Source organism: Pelecanus crispus, chromosome 1 (assembly GCF_030463565.1).
Source record: "Pelecanus crispus isolate bPelCri1 chromosome 1, bPelCri1.pri, whole genome shotgun sequence".
In the NCBI taxonomy this organism is placed as follows: domain Eukaryota; kingdom Metazoa; phylum Chordata; class Aves; order Pelecaniformes; family Pelecanidae; genus Pelecanus; species Pelecanus crispus.
This window is the reverse complement of record NC_134643.1, coordinates 25467269-25480189: the sequence shown is the minus strand read 5'-3', so window position 1 is coordinate 25480189 and position 12921 is coordinate 25467269. Positions and strand designations below refer to the sequence as shown.

Sequence of the window (12921 nt, the reverse complement as noted above, 5' to 3'; positions counted from 1 at the left end):
ACTCACGCTCGCCCGCCCGGGTCCCTCGCCGGACGCCCCCGCCGGGCCGCACCGGAGCGGAGCGGAGCGGAGCCCCCCCGCGCCTGCAGCAAGTGGCAGCGGGAGAAGGGCGGTGGCGCCATCACGTGAGGGCCCTGCCTGGCGCTCGGCTCCCCGCGCAGCCCCGCCGCCGCCGCCGCCGCCGCCCCCCGGCCCCGTCCCGATCCCAGCCGCCCCGCCTGGCCCGGCCCGGCCCCGCGCTCCCATGCCCAGCAGCGAGGCGGTGCCGCTGGGGCTGGGCGCCTGCCGCAGGTCGGGGGCGCTGGCCGGGATGCTGGCGCTGGTGGCGCGGCTGCTGGAGTGGCTGCGCTCGCTGTTCTGGAAGGAGGAGATGGAGCTCACGCTGGTGGGGCTGCAGTACTCGGGCAAGACCACGCTGCTCACCGTGCTGGCGGTACGCTGCCGGGCCGGGGCAGGGCGGGGGGGGGGCTCAGGGCGGCGGCCGGCGGCGGGGGGGGTCTCGGCGGGGGGCGGCGGGCGGCGGGCGGCGGTCTGCCCTGCGGGGGACACCGCCCGCCCCGAGCCGGCCGCCTCGCCCCGCTTCCCCCGGCAACAAGTGCGGGCTTCGCCTCCGGCCCGCGGCCCAGCCGCCCCCTGCCATGAGCTGCCGCGGCGGAGGGAGGGAGGGTGGGCGGGCGGGGGGCATGGGGCTGCTCCTGCAGCTTTTGCAGCCTCACAGCAGGCTCAGGTGGGTGTGAAATTGTTTTAAGACGGAGAAAGAAAATGTCTCCTGCGTCTGACCGCAAAGCGTGCCCATCTGGAAGCAGATTCCTGGGCACGGACTCTTGGCCGTGATTCAGAGTTGGCTTTTCACGGCCAGCGTATCCCAAAATAACTCAGAATATATTGTGCATCCTCCGAGGCCACAACTCCCCTGTCACTGAATTCTCCCTTCCCATCACCTGCATCAATATTAATGCCTCCCACAATTCCTTGATAGCTCTTTCCCAGCATACAAGTCTGATTTTGGCATTCCCTTCCCACTGTGATAATGGCCTTGCAGCCTTGTTCCTCTCTAGCACTGACACCTACCATGACATTTTCCATTTTGTTGCCATGCTGAAATACGTTCCTCATCTTTGTTTGCTATGCTCTCCGCCTTTCTGTGTTTGGTGCATCCTGAAGATTTACTTTTCATCGGAAGATGGAAACAAATATATATGTTAAATATGATTAGTACTAATCATGAAACTTCTCAGTGCGTACCCTTTTCTGCGAGGTGATCACAGCTGTTATTGTATTGCAGCTTCACCTGCCATGAGATGCAGGCTTCCAGGTGTTCTTCAGTCCTTATCCTGAAAAATTACTGGATCAAGAATCAAAACCAGACTGGGAGGTGTATGGCCTAAAGTCAAAGAGATTGGGACAGTGATGAACACGAGTATATATTTGTTGTTTACTTTCATATACGATTATGGATTAAGGGAAAAATAAGAGATTAGTGTGAGTGAAGAAGTGGAGAGAGAGAAGGAGAAAAAGGAATGGCCTAGGGAAAGTACAGAAAGCAATGAAAGTATGCATTGGGGGACATCAGCAATCAATTAACAAAATATCTGGAACAGGTATTTTAGTTAGCTTGTTAGTCACTCTGCTGGTCTGGGTAACACAGGGCTTAGCATTCCTCGTGCCCACTGGAAGTGTTCATCTCCCAAGGGCGGGCTTTGTTGAGGAAGGGGGAAAAGGCATGAAAAATTATATTGCTTCTTGGATTGATTTCATAAACAGAGCAATGAAAAACACAGCAGTTCACAGCCCTCTAACAGTAGTGTGTGGTGTTAGACTTCATGTGTGTAAATGTTTGTCCGCTCATGTATATACTACACCACCTGTGGAATGGCATCATATGTGTTTGTCTCTCTTGTGCTAGTATCTTGAATACCAGAGCACTGCTGTTATTGCAGGTCTGATTTTGCCAGCAAATGTATCACTTAAGAATATATTCTACAAGGCATCTATGTTGGCTGACTTGGGGAGTGTCACAGGTTGCAGGTTTTGTAGCCTTTGGATCTTTCAATCTGGAGGTGACACACTGCGATAATCACTGAAGAAGGGTGGCTGAAGCATTTGGGAGTAAGGCAATGGATAATAGCTTACTCTTGAATACAGTTGGTATGGGATGGCAAATAGGTTGGGAACTCTGTGCATTTGTGTGTATGTGGCTAGAGTGTGATGAGATGAAAATAATCGTTGCCAGATAGTGGTTACTTGAAATGCAGATGGCAGTGGATCATAAAAACAAATGGTAGGAAATTTATATTTTTTCCACTTTGCAATAGTATTCAGAGATCCTATCATGCTAACACTGAATAAACACCCTTTGAGACAGTCTACTCCCTAAAAAGCTTGAGCCATCTTTTGTCCTCTGTTACCAGTGGAAACCTTGGATAACGTCACTGCCTTTTACTATGGATGTGCGCTGATGTAATGGAGTAGAGTCTGGCCCATGGTCATTATGGTAAGGGGTTATGGCAGTATCAATTATCAGTTCAACAATCAGCAACATTTAAAGAGGACATTACAAACTTCTTAGCATCAGTTGTTTTCATCTGTGTCAGGAGTTATCTCTTTTTTCAACTGAGATACGACAATAAACTTTTTTACACATCTTGAATATTCGCAAAAATAGGTAATTTGTCATGTAAAACTTCCTTAGCAAGCAAAATGGAACAGATTTTTTACTTTATGGTGCCTGGAGCACTTGAAACAAAACACAGTAATCAGAGTTTTTGGACTAATGCTGGCAAAAGATTCAACATATTACTTTCTTTTACTTGTTGTGTGGGAAAATAAAGAACTGTAAACATAATACTTTCTTTGTAGCTGGTTCCGTTCAACCAGAAAGGAAAATTTTTAGAGGAAAAGACTAAAAGACCAATAAAGGGGACGCTAATTCACTAATTCTTTGCATTCTATCCCCAATACCAGAGCAGTGATGATGGGTTTTTTTGTTGTTTTTGTCTTCCAGTTTAGCATGTTACATACGGTGTATAATTAGCTAACAAAAGTGGAATCCTGACTTTCTATGTATGTTTTTAAACAGTAGCCCCCTGAGTTGTCTGGCTGTTTTTCCAGGCATTCCTGTGTTTGAGTAATGATGCTACATTCTCAGGGTTTATGTGTTCGTATGTGTTTATATGTCTGTCCTCCACAAATAAATGTACTATATATTTTAACAAATTAGGCCAGTACCTGCTACAGGAGATGGTTACTGATTGGCTTTGGCTTACTCCATTCAATTAAAAACCTTCTGTCACTGCTGGGTACATGTATCTGTATGGAACTGCAGGTGCATTTGTTTCCACTTTTTTTTCCTACTGCTGTTGACAAGTCATTGAAGCAAGGAAAAAGGAGAAAAAAAAAAAAGAGACTTACAGCAACAAAAGGTGGGGAACGTGTATAGTACAGAATTTAGCAAGAAGGTTCTCATAGGTAAGGTTGAACAGGTAATTGATGGAAGTTGTTTCTTGCCTGAAGGATCTAATTCCAAACCCCAAAATCTTGTGAGATGATCAAGTAACTGTCAAAGGTTATACAGCTTTGAAAGTCCTAGATTAAAAATTATTAATCTTAGCTTGTGAACACAAACTAGAGACCTAGTGTATTCCCACTCTGCCACAAACAGTGAAGAGAAAAGTTGCAGAAAGCATATAGAGACCAGCAATAGCATTAGGGGTAGCTGGTGGCAATGTGTACACTGTGAAGCACGTAGCTGCTCTGGTGCACCCTGAGCTCTGATCATCCATTTCTCAGATGAGCGGGACCTGTTGAAGCATGCCTGCTCCACTCCTTGTCCACATACCCATATTTCCTTCCAAAAAACACCCAGGGCACATAGGATGATGAGATGGGTGAAGGGAATATGGGCATATGGATATGGAAGGGCAATGGCAAGTCCAGAAGGTCCCGCTCTCCTTTCTGGATGACTAGAAAACCAGGACTACTGTGTACGTTGCAGGGAGTGCCTGGGCCTCCATGTAGACATAACTTTTAAGTAACCATCTGCATATCTTAATGCACCACTCCTAGGAGATGCAATACCATGTTAATGATACAGTTTGAAAAGGAAGAATGAATAATGAGTTACGTACTTAGATCTCAGTTTCACCTTTCTCCTCAAAAGCTGTCTTCTGTAGTGGGTGTGTGTGTGTCAGGTTCCTGTTGGCATGATGACAAGCATCTGTCTTGTAAAAATATTTCTCTGAACTGGGAGAGGAGGCAGCACTTTGGTTTTATGTTTTGGGTTTATGGTGTGCTGAGTTAGTACCTTGTATTTTTCTATCTTAATGGTGTTCTCCTAGCTTCCACAGCAGGACTCTTCTGCTGTCACCTACTGAGAAGGAAGGGGTCTGCACGTAGTACTCTCTACACGAGTACTCTTTCATCGTTTATTACATTTGGAGTTAAACCATTGGTAACAGTAGTGAGAAACTACAGGGAGAAATCCTGGTATAGTCAGTTTTATCATATTTTATCATATTGGGGGTTGGACTAGATGACCTTTAAAGGTCCCTTCCAACCCAAACCATTCTATGATTCTCTGAGTCTATATTTTGACCGTGCTGCTTTCTGCTTTGCCTAGGGATCAGATGAGGAATAATCTGAAGTCTTGTGGTTTCTGGGGTGTTCTTTGTCTCTGAGGAGAATAAAAGATCATTTAAAGGGACTGAAATGAACAGTCTTCCTTGGTGTGACAATGCATTAATTGACGTGCTGGCCAGTGCTTTTGTAGAAAATTATCATATTTTACAGTGTTGTAAAATAAAAATTCTGGCTGGCAAACAAGAAAGTCATCTGCTGTGTATCAACTATTTTATAATAAATTTTTTTTTTTTTTTTTTGTGTTCTAGTCAGGGCAGTTCACAGAAGATATGATTCCTACAGTAGGCTTCAATATGAGAAAAATAACAAAAGGAAACGTTACCATAAAGGTAGGTGTGCATATTTGAATTAATACAGAGTGAATAATTAATAGACAAAGTGATTTCAGCTTGGAATGTGAAAGCATAGGAAATGTCTTTTAAGATGATAGGATCATTTATCTGTTTTTCTAGCTCAAAAATAACTTTTTAAAAGCATATGGTCATATATTTCTCTGTTATATTAATCTGTTTGATTTCGTGATATGCATGCCAGGCAGAAGCTTTGTTGCACTCTTTTGGGTTAGAAATAAAATTCTGAGACATTAAGGGAGCTGAGTTGTCTCCTGGAGATGGCTCTTCTCTTCTCTGCCCACCCCCAAACTGTAAGTGAAATCTGCAGCAACTTCACTCCTAACTTATGCATCTCAGCAGAAAGTGTGGTTTAGCTCGCATAACATGAGCTATATGGAAGTAGAACATCTAATGCAAGTTAGTTGTCAGGGAACCATCTCTTAGGCCTACAGAGAAGTACAGATGATACCAGTTGGGTTGTGATTCATGCCATAGGCATCAATACAGAGATAAATCACTCCAGTAGCATTAAGGCTCTCTCTGTTGTTTGATTATGAAAGGGGCCTGGTTGATTAGGCTAGATAAAATTCATAACTTCTATCTAAAATTAGGTGAAGGGAATATAGGTTTTTGCCTTTATCTTGACTTTTCCTTCCTTTTCCTTTGTTTCTTCTCCTTTCTCCCTCAGTTCTAAAGATACTCTTTTTCCTCTGGTTTGGTGTGACTCCTAAATCTAGGGAGGATTTTCTGAAATGACCTGTAATGTGAATATAAGCAGTTGTTAACTGTCTGCCCACTTGCTCTAAATAGCAAGCAGGTAAAGGGTGGTAAAAGGGATAATTGACTTCTGTTGATTGGGAGATGTAAAGCTGAACTGAAAAACCCTAAACTAAAATGACCATAGGGATTTAGATACTGTGACTGCCTGTTTGGTTTTGGTCTTAGTATCTTGCTATACTTTTTCAAAATTTCACATGACTGTAGGGCCTTTAGCTGTACATTTCACTTGTTTATCTACTTCTCTGTTACAAGGTTGCAGAATAATCAATAGGTTCCTCTACAACTGCTTGTGTGTTACAGTGCCTACCTAATAAGCCAGTCTTTTGAAATCTATTGAAATGAAAAGTCTGATGTCACCCAACTATTTCCTCTCATCACCCCAACTCCCCTTCCTGTATACCATCTTGAAATTCATGTCAGGTTTGGCTGAAATAAAAACTCCTAACATTACCTATGAGTTGGTATGATTTTAATTTCCCAGGAAATTTGGGCAGATTGCCAAGAATAAATTATGTTGAGGAGCTTAAAACTAGGTCCACAGTAAAGACTATAAAAGGCCTAAAAGGAAAATGGAGTAAAATGGAGTAAAAGTAAAGTCGAGGAGAATCATTATTGCCTTGGTAACGTCAACTTTGTGACTTTGTGCATGATCATTACATGTACATGATTAGATCCTACTTTGGGAGAGAGTCTGACCTCAGTCTTACCACAGAGCAGGTGAGCAAGTAGACAAAGTAGCATCATATAAGCATTTTTAATTCATGCATTTCCTGAAAGGTAAATGATTGATTAAAACCTAAACTTTCTTTTCAGTGTAGATGGTGTGCGCGTGTTTGTGAGTTTAAAAAAACCAAACTGTCACACGATGAGCACTACAATACTCAATGCAGCGTGGCCAAACTCTTCTTTGAAGTAGAATGTGCGTCCTTCCAGGATACAAAAATTTCAGTAGAGAATTTTTTCAGTAGAGAATGCCTTTCTGTAGCCTTGAACAACCAGCTTTTGTGTGATAGTAGGAGAAAATGTCCAATTTAATGTTTTAAAAGAAATACAAATTATTATACCTTTATTATATTTTTTATTAATATATATTGTAGCAAGTAAAACACATACTGCAAGAGAGTTGCAGGAGTGAAACTTCTGAAATTTGAGAGGAGAACACCCTCACTCTGCACAGATAATGGAAGTAGAAAGAATTTTTGTTTTGATTTCTTACTTTTTATAGATTCTTCAGGGATAAGTTAAGAGCTGCTTGAATTGCTAACACTTAAAAATGTGAGTGTGCAGTGGCTCTCATTTTACAGTTTATTCCCAAAGATCAAAATTTTCAGCATTGTTTTCATGGAGTTCACTATTAGTAGTGTGTCTGGCAAACCCTTATATTCATATGCTGCTGCCTAGTGTAAGGTAAATATATAGGAACTAACGGCATCATGGTAATGAAATCCAGTTAAACTTTGGAGTTTGTCTACTGGAATAGGTAGTCAAGACCAGCATTACTTTACACAGTGGGCAGCTCTCTGAAAACGCAGAGGAATTTATATAGCAGTATGAGTAAGCCTGCATCAGTGGGACTTTATCTGGGGAAAACGTAGGTGACCAGAATCGAAAGCCTCTCAGCACTGAGTCTTGCAGACAACCCTGTATGCTTAGTTTATTTTGGAGACCCAGGAATTGGAAGGAGTAAAAGGTAACTGAACTGGTCTTTCAGGAGACAGAAGGAGCGCACGTTCTGCTGAGTAACAGTTATGCAGTTTTTTCTTGTAAATGGAGGTGGTTATTTCATCATGCTTTCTGTTAATTCTTATGAATGCTATGTTTGAAACTGGTGAAAACCCACAGAATTTAATCGATTATGAGGTTTAATTTCTGGTCTTGGCCCTTCTTCACCTCTATTCTCAGTATATACAAGATCATCCAAGCTCTCCCTCATCTCTGCTGGTTCATTTCTCTGTTGCTAGCTTGCTTGTGGTAGTGCGTACACTACCTCTAAGGTAAGGCTGGTAAGTGGAAATTTCAATTTACAGGAACATCTGTTTTGATTGCAGTAGGGCAGTATTCATGCTGCATAACAAGAAGGTATACTGATAGGCAGAGAGCTGTTTCCCCTTACCTTGCTGTGGAGTTTCCCTCCAACTCTCTGCAGGCCCGTTAGCCTCTCCTTATCAAACGTGTTCCCCTCTTCCACTGCCTGGTTTCTTTGTGCCTCATCCCTTTGCATGTACATACAAAGGCCAAACCCTCAACACCTTATTCCTCAAAATACCCGCTCCTGTACCTTAAAGAGGAAACAACAAATGTCATTGGAATGAATTTGACATTTAAAATGTCCAGGAATTAATTTGTCAGTGAATGAGGAAAAAAAAAAGAAATTCTAGTCTTGGGTCCCTCTGTTTAATGTGTCTCAACAACCATCCATATGTTGCTGAGCAAAGAGCTGAACTCTGCTATAGAAAGAACATACTTCAGCCTAACAGTAGCTTGGCACATTCCTGTTTATCTTTTCCCAAAAGAGTGCCTTTTTAACCAAAACCAGAACTGAATATTTTTTCCTTTGGGGTCCAAATTCTGCTTTCCAAACAGAATTTCTTGTAAAGGGGAAAAAAACCAACCCCTCTTAAAAAAAAAAAAAAGGTCATAAAATAACCTTTTAATACACCTGCTTTTCTGCCCGTGGTAGCACTTCTAAACCTCAGTATGATGTTCCTCATGCTAGGGACAAACTAGACTTACCTTCTGGGAAACCTAAGAGGGAGTCAGGTCAGCCTAGTGAAGGTAGCAGAGATTAAAGGTCAGATTTTACAATCAGCTTAAGTCAACCATGGTGTGAGGTTTTACATTCTACGTTCAGCCTGGCTGTGCATCCTTGCACCCCTTTTCCATCAGGACCAGTGATCACATGGCAAAGTGGTAGTCAGATCAGCCAACTGATAGAAATGAAAGCAACCTCTAAAAAAATGAACAACCAACCAAACCACACCCGCCCCCATACTAGTTCCTCCCCCGTCAAATTAGCTAAGTAGCGTACTCCCCACACAGCAGCCTGATTGCTGGTGCCACCACAGTGTGGGAAAGCAGGATACAAACACAGGCAAAATGATGCATTTTGGGGGCAGCCTGGATAGGTTGACTTAGCTGCCAAACACCATATTTAGAGCACAGAATCTGAACGGGAAGAAAGCACTCTCCATCTGGTGAGAAAAATGAAGTTTTCCTTCATCCTTCCACACTGGTAGCTGCAAACTTCTAAGCACAGCTAACACAGCCTGTTGCTAGAGGTCTGCCAGAATTATGGGTTCAGTACCCACACATCGACTGACTGTGGATTCAGATGGATCAGTGACTATATTTTAAAAAAATAAATGTTTAATGCTATATTGTTAGGTTTTATGAACTTTGGAAGGTGGTTTTGTAGTCCTTACAATGAATTCATGGGTCATATTAGTTATGAAAGACAATTTATGGAGAAGTCAATGGGCATTGATATCAGAAGAACAGTCTGATTGATGTGCTAATTGTATAGAGTTTTCTCCCCCAAGATTCTGTTTATAATACAGAAATTAACATGTACACTACCTATGGCAGTAAATCAAATAGTGCATTTACAACAGGAACATCAGAGGTTCTGCCTTACAAATGCAAATGCGTCCTAAGGCTATCTCATGCTTTCTTGACATCTTATACATCAATGGCAGATGTGTAGGAGAACAGGACCACTGGCAAAATTGTGATGAGCATTGTGATATGAAGCAGCAAATGCTGACTCAAAAGCAAGAGTTGTTTGTTTCAGTTTAAGAAGTCAAACTGTCTTAAGTTTTCACTTATTCAAAGAGGTATCTTATTGTTCTTTCAGGCATGCAGGTGTTCTTTGTCCTCCTGCCTGAGCCTTCCCTTCTCTTTCAGGAGAGTACCTTTGTACTGAAGGAGTAGCTTCCACTTGAGCTTTAGCAATGCTTCCCAATTCATCCAGGAGAGGATTCTACTTTAATTATTCGTCAATGTCAGTTTCATACACTTTTCATCACATCTGCCTTGCTTTACCACTGATCAAAGAAGTCCACAGATGCCACAGTCAATAAAAAAGTTACCACATTCAACCCTAGTCCATAAATAATCCACAGGAATAGGAATTTCCTTTCAGTTCCCTTGTTTTCTGTCTTTTAGGCCATGATTTAGAGTTCATGTAGAGAAAGCATAGGGATAGTTGGAATACTATACTGATGCTGCTACAGAATTGTCAGACATGGAAAAAGATGGGATTGAGAGCAGCCCTGCAGAGAAGGACTTGGGGGCACTGGTGGATGAAAAGCTGGACATGAGCCGGCAATGTGCGCTTGCAGCCCAGAAAGCCAACCATATCCTGGGCTGCATCAAAAGAAGCATGGCCAGCAGGTCGAGGGAGGTGATTCTGCCCCTCTGCTCTGCTCTGGTGAGACCTCAGCTGGAGCACTGCGTCCAGCTCTGGGGCCCTCAGCACAAGAAGGACATGGACCTGCTGGAGCGGGTCCAGAGGAGGGCCACGAAGATGATCAGAGGTCTGGAGCACCTCTCCTATGAAGACAGGCTGAGAGAGTTGGGGTTGTTCAGCCTGGAGAAGAGAAGGCTGCGAGGAGACCTTACAGCAGCCTTCCAGCACCTGAAGGGGGCCTGCAAGAGAGCTGGAGAAGGGCTTTTTACAAGGGTGTGTAGCAATAGGGCAAGGGGTAATGGCTTTAAAGGGAGAAAGAGGGTAGATGTAGATTAGTGATAAGGAAGAAAATCTTCACTGTGAGGGTGGTGAGGCACTGGAACAGGTTGCCCAGAGAAGTTGTGGATGAAAATGATCCGAGGGCTGGAGCACCTCTCCTATGAGGCCAGGCTGAGAGAGTTGGGGTTGTTCAGCCTGGAGAAGAGAAGGCTGCGAGGAGACCGTATTGCAACCTTCCAGTACTTAAAGGGGGCCTACAGGAAGGATGGGGAGAATCTTTTTAGCAAGGCCTGTTGTGACAGGACAAGGAATAATGGATTTAAACTAAAGAAGAATAGATTTAGACTAGACATAAGAAAGAAATTTTTACACTGAGGGTGGTCAAGCGCTGGAACAGGTTGCCCAGAGAGGTGGTGGAGGCCCCATCCCTGGCAACACTCAAGGTCAGGTTGGACGGGGCTCTGAGCAACCTGATCTGGTTAAAGCTGTCCCTGCTCACTGCAGGGGGGTTGGGCTAGATGACCTCTAAAGGTCCCTTCCAACCCAAAGCATTCTATGATTCTATGATTCTATGATACTAATCCTTTAGCTGTTTTTTGTCAGACTTTGGGGTAGGCCACCGAGAAGGAAGTACTATGGTAGTGCAGCATCACTGCCTGGTTTCTTGACTACAGTTCTATCTCCAAGTTACATACAGTTCCATAAGGCAACAAGAACTAAGGAACCCATAGTTGTCTTTACTTTCTTCCTATTTTGGCAGTCATTTCCAGAAGCTAGCAGATTTATTCTCATATTTAGTCTCTAATCCTAGAGATAAAAGTAGCATTGCTGGCATGCTTGTGTATATGAGTATTTATTTGAACCACACTGAAGGAAAAACACTGATTTATGCAAGCCTAAACATTTTGTAGGAAGACGCCAATTTCATGTGCTCTTTCATCGAAGTTGAGCGTGATCGGAAATGTAAAGCTGTCAGCTTTAACCATGAATTGTCAAATTTTGGCTTGTCAGTATATTTCATAAAACTTGTCACCTATTATTTCCAAAAAAAGAGGAGGCAAAGAGGAAAGATTTTACCAGGCAGGAAACTATGGATTTTTAGGTTGTGGTTAAGGTATTAAATTACAGGATGATTTCCAGTGTCAAAATGCCTAATGTACTACAAGTTACAGACCTGTTACAACTATTTTGATGAAGTTCATAATGAAACTGATGGCTATCACTTTTTTATGACAAAAAAGTCTGTGAGTGAATTCATTCCAAGCAAGTTTTGTTTCCTGAGTGATTTGATTTTGATGGGATTGCTCCGTTTTTGGATTTTCTCAGTATTAGTAATCTTTTTGCTTTGGTGAGGTTTACTGTTCACTAAGCTAGACAGTAGCTAAAAAACTTACTTTAACAAACCAAATTTCAAGAGCCTCAGCAGATATGCATTGCAAACTGTTATTTTAAATGATTGTGAAGCTCCACCTAATCAACCTTTGATTCTCACAGTGATGGTCCTAGGGTAGTCTCAGGTACAAAAGAGAAATAGAGCAACACAAGACACGCATACGGACAGGCAATGCAGCAGCTTCATTTTCCTTGCTCTTGCACTTCGTTTAAGCTTGCTCTCTTAAAATAGCACTGTTAGCCAGTTTCTGCACCCAGCCTGGGTGTTGCAGTCGTGAGGGACCAGGGAGCAGCGAGCAGCAGCTCTGGGGCTGGCGCTGCAGCGGAAGGGCTGTGGTGGCCCCGGCAATGGCCACTAGAGGCCAGCGTCCTTCCACGGGAGCTGCAGCCCGGGCCAGTGCAGGCCAGGCTTCTGGGGGGCAAAGCCAAGCTTCTTGCTCCTTGCTGTTTGCTCTGATGTGGCAGAGAGGGAGGAGGAGGAGTATCCCGGCTCTGTGTGTTCCTCTTCCAACTTCCTTTGTTGCAGTGCTCCTCCCTCCTCTGGATAGCAGAGTTTCCAAGTCTCCAAACATCCTCATAGAAACAGAATCCTCTTGCTTTGTAATGCTTCATCAGCTATTCAGCAGCAATTTAAAAACATCTTACCTGTCATGTCACCATCTCATGTGTCATGCAGTAATACAAGCCTCTGCGTCTACTGCCTGTATAGCTCCAGCAGCGTTTCAGCAAGTACTGGCTATTCCGTATGGCCTGGGTTGCTCTGAAAAGGCCATGCAGTGTCTGGGTTGATCTCAAGTCAAAGCAGGTATTTCTATAAAGAAGAGCTTTTGTGGGATGTCCCAGTGATTTATGATAGTTGTGTGTAAGGAAAAGCTGTACTGCTGGATTGAAAAGGGCTGTGATCTACATCAGGAAGTCCAGTTACTAGTGATACACCCAGGGATTGTTTTGCATCTTCATTAGTGTCCTGGGTGATGGGACAGGATGCACCCTCAAGTTTGCTGATAATACAAAACTGGGAGGAGTGGCTGATGCAGCAGAGGGTTATGCTGCTATCCAGAGTGACCTTACCAGGCTGGAGAAATGGGCTGA

General features: G+C 43.4%; 1 protein-coding gene across 1 annotated transcript in view; it reads left to right on the top strand.

The window, feature by feature from the left end:
* The first annotated feature begins 244 nt into the window (after positions 1-244).
* Positions 245-12921, top strand: part of LOC104038939 (ADP-ribosylation factor-like protein 8B) — a 28169-nt gene continuing 15492 nt past the window's right edge. Inside the window, exons 1-2 of the mRNA XM_075725104.1 lie at positions 245-433; positions 4887-4967. Of these exons, the coding sequence (XP_075581219.1) occupies positions 245-433; positions 4887-4967 (270 nt within the window). The remainder of the gene's footprint in view (positions 434-4886; positions 4968-12921) is intronic.